The sequence below is a fragment of the Siniperca chuatsi genome, linkage group LG18 (assembly GCF_020085105.1).
Source record: "Siniperca chuatsi isolate FFG_IHB_CAS linkage group LG18, ASM2008510v1, whole genome shotgun sequence".
NCBI lineage: Eukaryota > Metazoa > Chordata > Actinopteri > Centrarchiformes > Sinipercidae > Siniperca > Siniperca chuatsi.
This window is the reverse complement of record NC_058059.1, coordinates 8695304-8711795: the sequence shown is the minus strand read 5'-3', so window position 1 is coordinate 8711795 and position 16492 is coordinate 8695304. Positions and strand designations below refer to the sequence as shown.

The following is a 16492-nucleotide window of genomic DNA, read 5'->3' as shown; positions in this document are numbered from 1 at the left end:
AATCTCTTCTTGTGTCCTTGTTTTTTTCTTTGCTCCATTACCAGGACGGCCAGTTTGAGCACGAGTTCACTTTAAAGCCTGTCAATCAGTCCTGTTGTACTGCCCACTCAGCCAGCTGCACTAATAAAAATGAGCCATGTGGTGCCCGGTTTGGTACAGCCATTGCAGCAGTATCAGATCTCAATCTTGACGGGTTTAATGATGTGGCAATCGGTGCACCTTTTGAGAACGACCACCGAGGGGCCGTCTACATCTATCATGGAGATAAGATGTCACTGAAAGAGAAATTTGTACAGGTGAGAACAATATCAGTGCCATTCACTGAACCATTAATGTGTAATTGTTTATTTAGATTAAAGGAAAATTCTGGTATATTTCAACCTGGCATATTTCCCAGAAATGTGGCCATTGTGGCTCTATGCGTCATGCTAATTTTGCACCACCCACCCCCGTTGTGGAGATTCAGGGAAACGAGAATTCACTGTTATAGTTTGAGGTTTTGATGGGTCACACATAAAACAGCCTTTCACATGTTGTAATCAGTTTTTTCTTACCATATGGAGAACTGAACATTTGGTCCAGCCGGCCTCTGTGTTTTCCTGGGGAGGAGGTGTTTGGGGAGGTGAAACACATTCTCCCGGAAGACAATGTTGATCAGAGCCGCAAATTAATTTGTTGTAACTTACACAGCTGTGAATACTCACCCGTGGACACATCTAGATTTTTTCAAGTGTGGCATCAGCAGGTCCCCAAACGTTTTCCTCCTCAGTCAGCTGTGGAGAGCAGTAAGCGCAGGAACACCACCAGTTTACTGACATATCTTGTCTTTCAGGATGGCCCTATTCCGTTTCTGCCTCTGCCTCCATTCACCGTCTTTCCTCTTTCCTCTTAGGTTCGAATGAATACAGTTGGCCATCAAAGTAAAATGACTTGCGATCGTCCTCATAATAATTCACAGGATAATCCACCATTGCATTTAGCTTTTTGAGTTTTGTTATAAGAAAGTATAACCTATAAAGGTCAGCCTCACAAATGTAAATAAACCAATTTGCACGGATGAATGTGCAGAAGGCAAGTTGACCTGAATGCAGATCCCTATGCAGTTAGCCCTAATGGCTATACCAGATGGCTACTTTCTGTGTTTACTTTCAGTCAGATTCAGAGATGAGCATTTAAAATGATTCATGTAAATCATGTTGTTTGGGAAGCTGTGGGGGGGCTCTACAACAGGTTGCAATTGCTAAGTTAGCATTACAGTAGCCACATTTATGGGAAATATGCCAGGTTTATATAAACCAGAATTTTCCTTTAATGTGCTTTAATTGATTCTGTTGTGTCTCTTTAGCATATTGCTGCAGGTGGGGATGGTGAAAAGGTGAAATTCTTTGGTCAGTCCATACATGGAGTCATGGATCTAAATGGAGATGGAATCACTGATGTTACCATAGGAGGCCTGGGAGGGGCTTCACTATTCTGGTGAGACATGGCCCATCCTAACATATAAACATTCACTCCTAAAACTACACATTCCACATGAATCATTACCAGCAGCAGTGCCCGTATCCCGGGCCGGAGACATTATTTTACATGTCCGTTTTGCATTGTCTTACTCGGGATTAGACAGCTGTGCATGTCCCACTGGGCTTGTAGGCTAGAGACCAACAACTTCCTAATGATCTCTCTGTTAAAACGTCTGGCTACGTACTTGTAGTTTTGAAACATCAGCCCACACCATGATTTAACTTCCCAGGCAGACCTTCTCCCACAGTTTCTATTGGCAGAGGCTCAGCAAAGCTGTGTGAAAACTCCATCTCCCAAGAGGCTTAGAGTTTAAATAGGATTTGGCAGCAAGTGACTGTTCTTCCTGGACTGTTGGCTGTGTTTTAGAAAACGGTTGGATAGTGAGAGTTTAAGCCAAGTTTTATGCTCAAGATGCATCTGTTCCTTGTTCTTTCTTTTGAGAAAGTAAATGCATTCACACAGTTCAGTGCACGCACACACACACACACACACACACACACACACACACACACACACTGCACCATTGACAACTACAATGTGTTTTCTATAAGTTGGCATGTTTGTTTCATTTCACCAGGTCCAGAGATGTCGCAGAGCTCCATGCCAACATGACTTTTAACCCTGTTAAAATTAATCTGCAGCAGTCTCAGCATCAGTGTGAACATGGTGGACGCAAATCTGTGTGTGTGACAACTGAGGTGTGTTTCGCCTACAGTATCAAATCTGACCAGCAGGACTCAAACTCTGCTGCAGGTGAGCCATTCAGCATCCTATGTTGATTCATTCTTCTGCCTCCTCACTGTCAAAGTTGTTGTGTTTTATCACTACATGTTTTCTTATCTGTTGTGTCCTGCAGAGATCCACTACAATCTGACTCTGGATGCTCTGCGTGCAAAAGCCAGGGCTTCATTTATTGCCTCGGACGATAAAAGTGATCGTAGGATTACCAGGAGCTTCACCATCAAAGACAGAGAGAGAAAATGTGTGCCAGATACCTTCATGATGTCGGCAAGTACTCTGATCTTTATGATGTACACATGGTACACATAGTTATGGTTTCTTACCTGTAAGAAATCAACCCCAAAACTATATTCTTAGCCCCATATCCACAAGACACAGTATTCAAATCAGCTGGATGCCTTCAATTTGTGTAATGTTCATTCATGAATGTTACATTTTAGGCTTGTTGGAGATGTAAATGGTGTTTTGAGCCAGAAAGGAGACAGGACAAAGCTGTGAGAAGTGTTAGGCAGAACACCAAGACCATGGTTCTAACATGAAACAGACCCATCCTGATCAAAGCACGCCGAGTACAGGCCCGTGCTGCTCTGAGTGATAAATTATCTACAGGCACTTGGAGAGTTTGAGAGAAGGGGAGAGAAAAAGGAAAGAGTGAATGGGAGTTAATTAGGTGTTTTGAGAATATGACAAAGTGACATTCCAGGTCAAGGAAGATTTCTACAAGTGGCCCAACAAGCACATCACAGACTGTTCATCACAGCTGAAACCTTTGTACGTTACAACTACACCTACTACTGTAAACTTAATTGGTCTTCAGCAATGTGACATTTAAAGCCATGTGTACAAAGTTTCTCATTCCAGCCGTTCACTGCAGCAAAAGATTTCTCTGATTAGCTGCCCCTAGGCGAGAGACAGAGGAACTAATCAGTGGAAACAGCTGTTGCTGTGTGTGCTGAGCATGAATACCTGCTCTGTTCTCGTGTGCCAGTTTGTGCAGAAACTTCCCACATAGTCCAGTGCTGAGGTCTTTAAGGGTCATAAAATTTGTAACAGACACAAACACAACTATCTTACCTGAGTCCAAGATGGACCCAACCCAAACCTGAACAGATCTGACAACAACTGTACGAACCAAAAGCAGATTTGTCACCAAAAGATACTCCACATCACACAGTATCCAGCTCCAAACCAGTAAGGAAAACCTCAGTTAAAAAAGAAATTAGCTCTTAACTGCTACATTAAAAACTTCTATTGCCTGGTCCGATTCAGTATTAAAGTCCCCTGTTTATGTCTTGGAACAATATTATTGATTTACTATATTCAATGCACAGACAGTGCACAAACGTGTAAAAATAACATAGCTGCCTACTGGCTGCAATGCAGCGCTCTTAGGTAGTAGACAAGAAGATTATATTCAGTATGATCATTCTTTCACATGTTTTATGCAACAGGCGCAATCTTTATGGATGAAGCCGCACGCAAGTCAGTAATGTGCCCGACTAAAGATGCAGCACGTGTTCCTTATGTTACATACTCTCTCTCAGGTTTAATCAAAATTTGGCACAGACTCGAGTAAGACACAAATTTATGCCTACACAATACATGCCATAACTCACAATGTCACGCAGCTCTTTCAAATGGTGTCTTCATGTTTCATTCATTTAAAAGCCCCTGCACACCCACACAGGTCTTTCCAGTTATTCTGGTTGATTAGACCTCTTTTTAGTCATGCTACCAGTGTGGCTCGAGGGGTGACGGTCTGTCGGGCCACCACTTTGGTCCAGACAGAAATACTTGAATGGATTTCCACGAAAGTTTGTACATACATTCATGGTGTCCAGAGGTTGAAGCTTACTGACTTTGGTGATCCTCTGACTTTTACTCTAGCACCTCCATGAGGTTGACATTTGAGTGAAACGTTTCGATAACTATTGGATTGACTGCCATTAAATTTGTTATAGACATTCATGTTCCCCTCAGGATGAATTGTAACAGCTTTTCCTCTAGGAGCTTTTCATCAGGTCAGTATTTTAATTTGTCCATTACTTTGGTTTATGACCAAATACCTGCAAAACTAATGGTATTCCCATCAGCCTCAGCTGGACTTTGTGTTTTGTGCTAATTAGCAAATGTTATCAGGCTAACACTCTAAACTAAGTTGGTAAACATGGCGAACAATAAACATTATAACTGCTAAACATGTTGGCATGTTAACATTGTCATTGTGAGCATTTTGATTTTAGCACTTAGCTCAAAGCTCCGCTGTGCTTAAGTACAGCCTGAGAGAGCTGCTAGCATGGCTGTAGACTCTTAGGCCCTTATTTGCCCTATTCGCTGTGCTCGTCTGTGTCCAGGTGTTTTGGTGCCCAGCGCAGAGCCCACAGTGCACAGGTGGGAGGTTCAATCAAATGAAGCAGCTCAAAGAAAGTTGTTGGTATTTTGGTGGAAATTGGAATTACAACTCAGACGCTGACGTGAATGTTTTTTCCGACTTGCTCGTAATTGCAGTCCGAATGATATGACTTGAACAAAATAAGGTGCAACAAAACTTAACAAGAGAGTCAGGGAGCTGTCAATCAAGCATGGTCTGTACACACCCACATAGTCCTCATTAGAGTAGAAGTCTAATGAACCAAATAAGTCAAAACAGCTGTGTGGGTGGACCATGGGTGTGTAAGATCTTCAAGTCCTTCTTGCTTACTTTCTCATCCTTTTTATCCTCCTCCCAACTTTTATCCCCCCCCCCGCGTCGTGTCCCACCTGTCCTCTTTTCCTTGACAGGCCCGGCCTGACTTCCGAGACCCTCTCATGGTGTCTTTGGAGTTTGGACTAGCTGATGAGAACCAAGGCCCTGTCCTGGATGAAAACCTTCCCAGATCCATCAATAAGACAGTAAGACTATTGTATATCACTTATAAGAGTCTCTCTCAGCACATTAAGTATTATCAGAATCAGAATCAGAAATACTTTATTGATCCCCGTAGGGAAACTCTTTGTTACAGTAGCTTGCCTTTACGTCAGTGCACACAGGAGAAAGTACTAGAAAACGATATGATACACTATAAAACACTATAAACAGGTCAGAAAATAAATAAGTATCATGTCGGTATAAGTATAAGATAAACTAAGTGTCGAGTACCAAGTGGGTTTACTGGTTGATGATGAAAGTACAGTATAAAATACAGTGTCACCACATATGTAATAAGTAATAGTAATAAAAAGTGGAGGTGCATGTACTGTCAAGAGTAATAGAGGTATATGATATCAATACAATAAATAAGAAAAACTAACAAGGGAAAACTAATATTGCACGGGAGTAGTACACAGAATATTGCACAATTATTATTAATTATGGCGGAGATGTAATGCTCGATGTCCAGTTTAGTGACCTAGGGTCAAACAGACTAACCCTTAGAGGGAGGAGTTAAAGAGTTTGATGGCCACAGGCAGGAATGACTTCCTGTGGCGCTCTGTGGTGCTTTTTGGAGGGATAAGTCTTCCGCTGAAGGTGCTCCTTTGCTTGACCAGCACTATTACTATTATCTGCCAAATAATAGTAAACATAAGATTTAGAGTCACAGACTGGAAGGATTTGAACCTCATCTTAAACATCCTCCATCTGTCTGTCTCTATAATCCAAGAGTTAGAAGTGGGGTGTTCTTGTCTGGCACCAAACTTGCTGCTGTCACAGTACGATAGCATTTGCAACAGCTGAATGCCATCCTTCAGTGTTTCCTCAAGACTGCATTAGTGTTTCAACACCAACAGTCAGGACAGTCTTCCCACACTCCCACATGCATAGTTGTTCTAACAAGAGGGTTTCCAGATAATTGTTGCAATGAGTGATGTGTCCCCCGATAAAGACGAAAAATATTACATGAGAATTCAGTTTCAACAAAGAATGCAGTTAAAGCCTTGGTGTGTGAAATACACAGTAGTAACAACACCATCTCCTCCTGACACATCCTGATTCCCCCAGTGTCAGAAACTGTCATAACAGCAATGCACGCTGCACTTACACAAGCGAGGAAGCGTTGTTAGGACCTCTCCTGTTATTGTTATTGAAAGGAAGAGAAGGGACACACACAGAAAGGGGGAAGTCATCAAACGGAAGCTAAAGGTTTTCTTTTGACATTGTGCTGCATATGATATTCTGGTCTCTCATCCTTTCTTGGGAGAACAGACACTGTTGATCTTAACAGTCCAGTGGGAGAGCATTGAGAATGGGAACACATTCGACTGTGACCATCAAACACTCTTGGGGAAAAGGCAAAGGAAATGAAGGTCATCTGAATGCACCCTTTTAGTCAGTGGTACAAACAAATACACAGCAGTCTATTCTGATTCTCATTTCTCTGCTCATTTCTGTAGAGGGGCTTCTGAAGATCTCAATGTTGTTCCAGTATTTTAAAAATCACTTCCAAAAATAGTTCTAATGCATATGAAGCTACTTTGCTTTGAATATTAATTTGTGTCTGATGTTATTTTTCCACAAAAAAAGTTCAATTAACTGGTAATTCTTAAAATAACATCTACTGCTTCCATTAATATGCAAATATTATTTTATCTTCCAATATTTTTTTATTATCATTTCATTTTATGTACACCACATTTATAGGGATTCAAATTATACAACTTAAATAACAGGGAACTGGGAATTTAGCCTATCCTCATTGATATAAATGGGGTGGACAAAATAATAGAAACACCTGTCACTATAACGTAATACAGCTCAACAGCACCACAAAACTGCAGCCTCCAAACTAACCATACAGTTGAATCAATCACCTCTCTAAAACAAATTAACATTATAACTTTCAAGGGGGTAGGATTTACTGCAGAACTGTTGTATTAGACTGCATTAGTTTTAGCTGTGTATATACACCCATATACATACATACATACAAGTTTCCAGATATAGGGTTAGGGGGTTAGTTTTCGGATATATACGACAACCTTTCATATGGAATAACATCCAAGAATATTTCAAACCGCATCAGGGCTTTTGTATCTGATCCACATCTGTAGAATATATAATCTTGCCACACACCAACATATCCTCAAAATATACTTATATTTAGCAACATGTTTTGCAGTAACAGGTTTAGTGTTACAATGAGACTCAATGAGAATCAATCTTGGCTTTGACATATTGTTAATTTTAAAAGTTTAACTACTGGACAGATGTCCCTACTTCACTGAAGTCCATTGTCAGTTAATGTGGCCTCCAAACTAGTGCTCGTACATATGCTTCTTAAATTCCGACTTAAGGCGAGCACAGAAAAACATTCCCTCTTCAGCAGCTGAACGTGAAAACATCCTTCTAGTGTCAAACTCTGTACATTCATCATTATTCACAGTGAAGCTCAAACATCCAAGTGAAGTAACAATAAGCTAAATATATTTTTGACTGGAAGGGGACTTTAAGGTTTCACGTCTTTACATCTTGAAAATGTCCGTCTCTATCTTGTAGATTCCCTTAGTGGACTGTGGCAGAGATGAGAAATGCATTGCTGACCTCTCTCTCAAAGCAGAGCCTAGTGTAAAAAGGTAAGTGGAATTAGCATTAAATGATATGTTCACATTTTTTCAAGTCTGTCTTAAAACAGTACTAGCATGACCACGAGATGAAGCTTCAGCAGTCTATATTAGTGGATATTTTTCAAAGTCATAGTCTTTTTAGTACAAAATTCCCTCTTTGTGGACTGCAATTCAACAAAAAAACACTGTCCCACGCAGACTGCTGAAACCTCATATTAGCTTCAGCTGAACATTGAAATCCATGTGTGCACAGAAAGAGGACTTTCCCCTCATCTCTTACATTGAAATCTTATTAGGAAGGGATCTCTTCATGGTCAGTATAGACAGGAGGAACAGTTGCAGCAACCAATAACTCTTTCAATGTACATATGGGCATGTAAGTATTGTTTTAAGACAGACTTTGTTATAGTTGTGTATATAAAAGTTGTATATCATTGTATCATATACTGTATCTTAGTCATCTTGTCACTCAAAGCACAGCCTTATTAGCAGCAAACCCTTCCAGTGCATGACTGCACCCTTGTGGGGAGATATGTGCATCACAACTAAGCACGCTGACAGTTTTCATGTTCTTCTTCAGAATGATGATCAAAGCAAACAAAGACAAGATTGATGTCAACATCATCGTTAGAAACAGCAAAGACAACGCATACAACACTAAAGTCATCCTCAGCTTCACACCGAACATCAACTATGTTAAAGTAGAGGTGAGATTTCTAGTACTCCTCTGTCTGCATCATTATAGTGTACATGGTTTCCGATGTGTGTCACGATGCATGTTTTATTTTGGGTTATCAGCCAGAGAAGGTATGCACTCTAAATCACACAAAAGTGGAGTGTGCGGTTGGATACCCCTTCTTGGGAAGCAATGTAGAGGTACGTTTCATCTGTCTTCTGCAGGATCCAGGCTACATACTACCTGTACAATATATTAGTTTTTTTTTTTATCTTTACTACTGCTCATTAAAGATGTGATGTGATCTAATATCCACAGGAAAAATTCAATGTGAAATTTGAGATAAATCCCAAACATGTTCAGGCGGTAATTCAGATCAATGTGACAGCTACAAGGTGAGAGAATCAGCACAGTATTTTTATTTCCAGTTTGAAACTGTTTGCTTTTTCTGTTTGTAATCAACCAAGTGCAAATTTCCCACAGTGACAGTGAAGAGCTGGCTTCTACCCTGCATGACAACACAGTGCAAATCTCCATCCCTGTGAAGTATGAGGCTGGACTCATATTCTCAGTGTGAGTAGCTGAACCAAACAACTCTCTTGAAGTTAGCATGCACTCTTTGCTGATCATGTATACTGCTCCTCTGCCACATTGCATTGTAAAAGTGATTTAATAAAGTCATTAGGAATGGCTTATACCAATAACATTGTCAAACTGTCAAAGAGAGGATCAAACGTGATGCAGTAGAAACAGACATATTGTATTTTTTATTCCACACATTCTTCTTTGTCAAAACCTGGCGCCTACATTACCCACAATTCAACTTGACAGCTGACAGTTCGGTGGGAGATTCAGGTGTGTTATGCTAGTAGCAACTAATGTAGTCTCGAGCCATTAGCCTCAAGCAGAGATGAGGAGTGAGCTACAGCAAGCTACTTCTTTCTAACTCCACACCGCCAGCTTTTTTCATTTTCAAACTTGTAGTCTTCAGCCCCAACCGATGATGACACAAATTACATGACTTGAGGCAATTTATCAGACTTTGCGCAGCTGGAGCTGGCTTTATACAACTTTTTTCACATATGCAGTAGTACTCCACAAGACCTGTAAACAAACCTTGATGTGTAAAATCGGTGGAGTTCCCCTTTAATAAGAGTGCCTTATTGTATATTGGTACTAAGAGTTTTGATTTCATAGTACCTAAATTTGATATTTGATGTATAAACATCTGTCTGTATCTGAAGCTCTGATTGAGAAAGGAAAAATATGATATAATCTTTTTTCAAAAATGCATCCTCTAGGCGGCCTGTGGATGAACACGTTGTAGTAAAAGAGGGTGAACAGTATTCCACTGTATTCAATGACACCAGGATCATTGGAGAGGAGGTCAACATCAGCTACACGGTAACATCTGCTGACAGAGATCACATCTAGTGATTTGTTAATATAAATGTAGATTATACAGCTGCATGCAAATGTGGTAATCCAGATGTGGTGCAGTATAATCCAGATATGGTACAGTATATACTGTAAATATTACAGTATATTAGTAAAATGAAGGCCACTCCTGCCTCTTCTCTATTTCACTCTATCTCTCCATCTTACATCTCTTCAGGTGGAGAAGTCAGGTGATATGGTGACTCCGCCCCTTAACCTTACAGTGACATATCCTCATCTGTCTCCTCGGCAGAACAACTTACTTTACCTGACACATGTCACCACCAGCCCACAGGTATGCATACACACACCTGTGGACATGCATGTGTATCTGAACAGACAGACCCACCTTCATATCTGCCTCTTTTTTCTCTCCAGGTGAAATGTGACGCAGCACGTTGGATCAACCCTGACAAAATTAACCCGGGCGTTATAAAGCCCAGTCCAAATAAAGAAACACTCAGTGTCTTCCTACTGGTGAGTGACGAGCATCTTTGTGGGTGTATTTTCTAAAGATTGCTGACTTGAGGGGTGTTTTATAAAGCTAGATTACCAGAAAAAAAGGCTTATTTCAGTAATTGACCTAAATTACTATGTGAACTGATCCCACCAGACTAACTCGGTCCATGTCGGTTAGTTTTCAGGCGACTTTGACCTGTAGCTGTAGCCTCATAATAAGCAACATTTTCATAATTAGTTTTCACTTTGAAAGTCACTTAAATAAAATTAAAGGCACAGAAATCATCTATTAAAATACAACAGGGACAGACAGCCATTCTGCCAGTTGATAGATACTTTAGTTTCTAGAAAATGTTAATTATCTTATGCCATAAAATAAATCACCTGGCTGCGGTCTTATTTGATATTTCAAAGTTGTTTAAAGGTTATGTTGCATCTTACACAATTGATGCGATCAGTAGTTGTCTCGGGTCTGTGTCAACAAACCTGTAAACACAAAATAAATTTTAAAAAAAATCCAGATTTAACTTACTGTTATCTCATTAGCTCAGAGTTGGCTTTCTGAAACAGATTAATAATAAGCCCTGCTTTTGTGAGCCACCTTTATGAAACATCTCTCTGTGTGTGCTCCCGTCTTACCGTGTGTGTTTGATTTGCCCTACAGAGCTGTGAAAACCACTACTGTGCATCATTTAGCTGCTCCATCCCCGAGGCTACGATCAGTCAGGTCAACGTCACATTCAGAGTGTGGAAACCTACGTTCATCAAGGTGACACATCGGGGCTTATTTTTGGCTTGTCTTGCCTCTCTCTGTTGTTTGGTTTGTTGGATGGAAATAAATTATAGAATAACAAAGTGAAGAACTGGGAGGCAGAGTGACTGGTTGATAAACAGGAAAGCATTTAAAGGAGATTTATCTTACAGGGCGAGTTTTCCAGTCTGTACATGTTGGTGAATGCCACACTGGGGATCACAAACACAGACCTGTTTGGACTGAACAGCAGTGACAGGACCAGAAGTGTAAGTCATAAAGTTTTGGTATTGTATGCTTGTGTATGTTTGCATGTATGTGTACATTTACATTATGTATGTGTGTACTAATCAGGTGAAGATCCAGGTTTCAAAGGAGACCTTAGGGGGAATCCCTATTTGGATCATCATCATCAGCATCCTGATAGGACTGCTGATCTTAGCACTTGTCATCTTCGCTCTCTGGAAGGTAATGTTTCCTGAGTCAAACTGCAGAGTATTTCAAATCTTCAAATACCTCGTGATCATCTGTGGCAGCTTGTCACTGCAGAGCCAATAGATGAGAGCAGCGCATCCGGGTACTTTGCCCCTTTGTCAAGCCCCCGCCCCCTTTTGGGTGAAAGCAGCCCCTCTAATTTGACTAGAGGTAAACGCAAATTCTGAGGTCTTGCTGTATTGCTTTTTAGCTATTAGGAACCCAAATCCTATGGCCAGTCAGGCAAACAATTATGTTATGTCGTTGCGGATCAATGATCAGCATCGTTATATAGAAAAAAATAAAGAAATAGGGGTTGATGAGTGTCCAGGAATCTTCAGGTAATGTGTTTCTGACATCTGTCACTTTTTATGTTGTTAAGACACTTTATTTTTTTCTATTTTGGTAGTCTGTCCAATGTGAAGTTACTGTAAACTAATTACATCGCTATGGCAATTTTGATAGCCGTTTGTGCTTATTACGCAATCTTTAACTACGGGCAGAGAAGTAGAAAACAGGTCTGTTTAGCCCCACTTCCTACAAGGTTCATTATTAGAACTTAGGTCAGCTCAGTTTATGTTAATTATTAACGTTATACCCTCTGCTCCCCGGTCTTTCGAGTGAACAGACTGTTGAACCAAACTCCATTCTAAAAGCATGTGTTTTGTGGTAGGGCCATATTTTTTCACAGTAAAAACTTTAGTCACATCATCACTAAGACTATTTGCTGATTTGCTTCAATCTGCAGGCACAATAGGCACACATGCCATTTACTGAGTAACATCATTAACTAACCAGTGATGAAGTGTTTGCCACGGAGGTATTGAATGGCTGGGTCACACAGTTTACCATTTTCATCTTCTCTGTGGATGGCCTGAAGCCACAGATCTCTTCTTTTACTGTACTTCGCTGTTTGGGGGAAAACAATAAATTGTAAACTGTTTTTTTGTTTAGTTTGAAGTGCAAAATGCGACGCAGCAGCTTTTAGGCTTGGTGCCACAATTGTTTTCAATTTGCCGCTGGCACTTTTACAGCGCTTGTTTTCACCCAAAAAGTCGCCGTGGTTGTTCTGAAGACAGGAAAGTGACATATGCCTGCTCTCATCTATACAATATGAAAGATGTCATGACTTGGGTCTTTAAAGGAATAGTTCAACATTTTGAGACATAAGGTAATTTGCTTTCTTGCTGACAGTTAGATGAGAAGATCAATACAACTTTCATGTCTGTTCGTTAAATATGAAGCTACAACCAGGAGACGGTTAGCTAAGCTTAGCATAAAGACTGGAAACAGAGGGAAACAGCTAGCTTGACTCTGTCAAAAGGTAAAAAGAATCTACCTACCAGCACCTCTAACACTCACTAATTAACACATTATATCTTGTTTGCTTAATCCATTCAAAACCCTAAGTGTAAAAAATACATTTTGTGGTTTTATGGAGGGTTTATGTGCTGAACTCATGGTGATGCCAAGACTCCTGTCAGTGCCCCTGGCCAAATAGTCCCACACATAACATTTCTATAATATTTCTGAATGGTTTTGTAGTGATTTTATTATGGAGTCTTGGGACACTGGGATTGAGCTCCAAATAAACATATAAACAAATAAATAGTATCCCATAAAACATCAATGTGTTGTTTCTACACTTTCATTTTTGTATGGATTAAACAAAGAAGATATAACGTGTTCATTAGTGAGCTTTAGAGGTGCTGATAAGTGGATTTTTGTACTTTAGACAAAGCCAGGCTAGTTGTTTTTTGCTGTTTCCAGTCTTGATGCTAAGCTAAGCTAACCAGCTGCTGGCTGTAGCTTCACATTTCACAGACAGACATGAGAGTGGTATCACTTTTCCCATCTACAGTAACTCTCAGCAAGAATAAGCATAGGGAATAAGCATATTTCCCAAAATGTCAAACTATTCATTTACTACAGACACACACTAACATTCACATTTGTAAAGAGTAACTGTAGTTTTGTAACTGAGCTTTCTGCTCCTTCAGATGGGCTTCTTCAAGAGAAAATCCAGGGACTACTCAAAGGAGGAAATGATGGACTGAAGGATCCAGACATCCAGCAGCAAGCATCCCTGTGACCGACTGCTTCCAGAGCCAACAGGTCGCACAAAGTGACAGGCAGACGGAGGAGACGCCATAAGACCCACAGACACCTCAGTGCTACGACACAGTGACAACCTGGAAAACACAGTTACCATTCACTGTTTCCTATGTAGGCCTGGGTCAAATAATGTTTGCAAATACTTCCCAACCCTTGTCCTTTAATGAGCACTAGGTTACAACACTGGGGCTATTCAGATGGTCTCATACACAGAGAGTGCTTTCTTTTACTTGTATAAAGTCGTTGGCACTAACTGTATACCTTATGTGAAGTATTTGCTAATTCTATTTGTTCTAGATCAGCTTCTTTCTTGCAGATATACAGAATACATCAAGTCAGGTCAAGCCGTTCAAGAAGAGGAGCCAGAGAGGAGGAAGAAACCATCACTTAACAGCCATCTGTTGGCAAAGTAGCATATATCTGTATTACATACAGCAGTTTTACAAAACCTTCAGAGCTACAACAACTGCACTCCAGCTTTAGAGGGAAAAGTACTCAGGTTTTTCGGTATGAAGATCCAATGTCGCCTAAGCCACCTCACATACTTTCTATAGTATGTCATTACAGCAACAATGTCCAAAGGTCTTTTCGCTTCTGCGACATACAATTATGTGAATTTTATATGTGTTGGAGCAGTCTGGCTGATAGCGTAAATTCTTGTTTTAAAGCTTATGTGCTTGATTAGTTTCATGAAACACTGTACCTTTTAGCATTTTAATTTTGTTTTTGTTTGGTATTTTTGCTGAATTTTAACAATATAACATGGCACATCCTTAATTTCAAAATGTTGGCTAAAGACACTGACCTGAACACAAGCTTTATTTTAAGCAAAGCTGCAGTCTTTTTGCTTTTATTCTTTATACTTTTAATCTTTGTTAAACAATTCAAAAACAAAAATATCTTGTCCTAACTCCGATGTTAAATGTTTGTAATTAGTGTCACCATGGTTACTGAGGGATACAGAAAGCTGTGCCTTCAAAATCCAAAACTTTGATTGTACTGTAAATATAAGTAAATGCTCAAAATGTAAAGCTTAAAAATGTACATAATTGTGTTTGCTATAATTCATGTAATTTAAGAGACGTTATCCATAAATCTTTTCTTTTGTGATCAGAGAAGATGATTTTGCTCAGGTGCTACAAGTATCATGAATGATGACATTAACATTTAACATATATGACAATTATCTGGCCTATCTCACATTTTCGAAGCAGATGCAAATGTGTAAATATTGTTATATTTTGACGAGAAAAAGAAAGTATAAATATTCTGTACTGAAGATATACATGAAGATGAGGGTTTGTATACACTACTTTGGTTTTATTTGATTGAAGGTGATGTTTCAAGCCTGGTGAATGGCTGTGTTCTGAATGCCAAGGCTTTAACACATTTGAGATGAGATACCACTGTAACATATTTTGATGTCAACCTTTTTAATTTGCAAAATGGAAGTTTAAAATTTCTTCCAATGTAGAAATATATGTGTCACCATTCACCAGCAGTTTCCATATAGTAAATGGGATTAATTGGTTGGTGGTTTGTAGTGTAGACAAGCTACAATATGTACACCAAGTATTAGCATACTGTAGGTTCAATGTCACCCCATACGAAGTTATTCTTTCAGGTTTTCTGTCTTGTTTTTGTTTCCAGAAGTTGCACAGCTACACAATATGTTAAAAAGAGATTATATTGTATGTTGGGGAGACTGGGTTTCTGCCTCTTTCTCAACTTTTTCCCTCACTGTCATACAATGAAGCTGAGGGAAGACAGCAAGAAGAAGAAGAAGGAGAAGAGGCAGCTTTTTAATATTTAAATATTCCTCAGCTCTCACTCTCCACTGTTGACATGAAGCACATGTAATAAATTGTATGTATGTGTAACTGTTAGTCATTTTAAGATTGTATGGCTACATCAGACTTATGCACGAGGGTGGAGTCATGAGTCTCTCTTTGTTCACTTGAGGTGGTCTGGGATTATTTTCTCAGATGTTACGGTCTCTTAACTCCTGAGAAAGAGTGAGGCACAAAGTGAGAGTTGTGAGCTCCACCCCAGCCTTCTACACTGCTGTGAAGTCTTCATTGTAATGCACTGGTTTGTCAGACTGTATGCGTCCTCATCAGCACAGAAATTAACTGAATCTAATTTACAAAATAAAGACTTTTTACAAAGGAGTACTTGATCATCAATTCTTCTGCTTTTGTTTACACAGTAAAACAGATTTATAATCATTTTGATCAAACTGTAAAAGGAGCTGCTTTTAGTTCTGCCACTAAAATGTTATTCACTACCACCTGTGTATCTCTCACTCCTGACAATCATCCATGTGAAAAGAATAAATAATTATCATATATCATTATAGGTTAAGCTACCCAGCAGTATATAAAGTAATTAAAATTAGCTCCACCTTTACCAGCTGCAACATTAAAGTAATGTACACATTAATGCCTCACTAATTATAATCCAATAATATAATATACTTTATTCTGAAATAGGCCATTCTGTTCGGTGAGCCATACAAATGAACTGTATACAAGTGACCTTGAAGCCACAAATTATAAAACTAAAAGACTTTTTGTTGTTGTTGTGGTTGCGTCACTGGAGTAAGAATGGGAAGAAAAATGTGTCCCTTTTCAATATTACAAAGGTCGTTTCAGATAACTTTTTTTTTTTGCTTCTGTCATTCCAGTTTAATTTTTCTTGCTCCTGATAGTTTGTTTTCTTTTTTCTGCATCACATCCTCAACTTTTTTGCTAATTTTATCCTTCCATAAATTGCTG

The 16492-nt window shown here is 39.5% G+C and overlaps 1 protein-coding gene across 3 annotated transcripts in view; it reads left to right on the top strand.

The window, feature by feature from the left end:
• Nucleotides 1-15886, top strand: part of itga1 (integrin, alpha 1) — a 73330-nt gene extending 57444 nt beyond the window's left edge. For all 3 annotated transcript variants that reach the window (XM_044174151.1, XM_044174150.1, XM_044174152.1), the window contains 17 exons: nucleotides 45-296; nucleotides 1346-1476; nucleotides 2099-2274; nucleotides 2378-2529; nucleotides 5044-5154; nucleotides 7736-7812; nucleotides 8384-8510; nucleotides 8602-8679; nucleotides 8798-8874; nucleotides 8963-9052; nucleotides 9781-9883; nucleotides 10095-10211; nucleotides 10295-10393; nucleotides 11040-11144; nucleotides 11300-11395; nucleotides 11481-11594; nucleotides 13601-15886. In XM_044174151.1, the coding sequence (XP_044030086.1) occupies nucleotides 45-296; nucleotides 1346-1476; nucleotides 2099-2274; nucleotides 2378-2529; nucleotides 5044-5154; nucleotides 7736-7812; nucleotides 8384-8510; nucleotides 8602-8679; nucleotides 8798-8874; nucleotides 8963-9052; nucleotides 9781-9883; nucleotides 10095-10211; nucleotides 10295-10393; nucleotides 11040-11144; nucleotides 11300-11395; nucleotides 11481-11594; nucleotides 13601-13657 (1962 nt within the window). In that variant the 3' untranslated portion in view covers nucleotides 13658-15886. The remainder of the gene's footprint in view (nucleotides 1-44; nucleotides 297-1345; nucleotides 1477-2098; nucleotides 2275-2377; nucleotides 2530-5043; nucleotides 5155-7735; nucleotides 7813-8383; nucleotides 8511-8601; nucleotides 8680-8797; nucleotides 8875-8962; nucleotides 9053-9780; nucleotides 9884-10094; nucleotides 10212-10294; nucleotides 10394-11039; nucleotides 11145-11299; nucleotides 11396-11480; nucleotides 11595-13600) is intronic.
• Nucleotides 15887-16492: the final 606 nt, after the last annotated feature.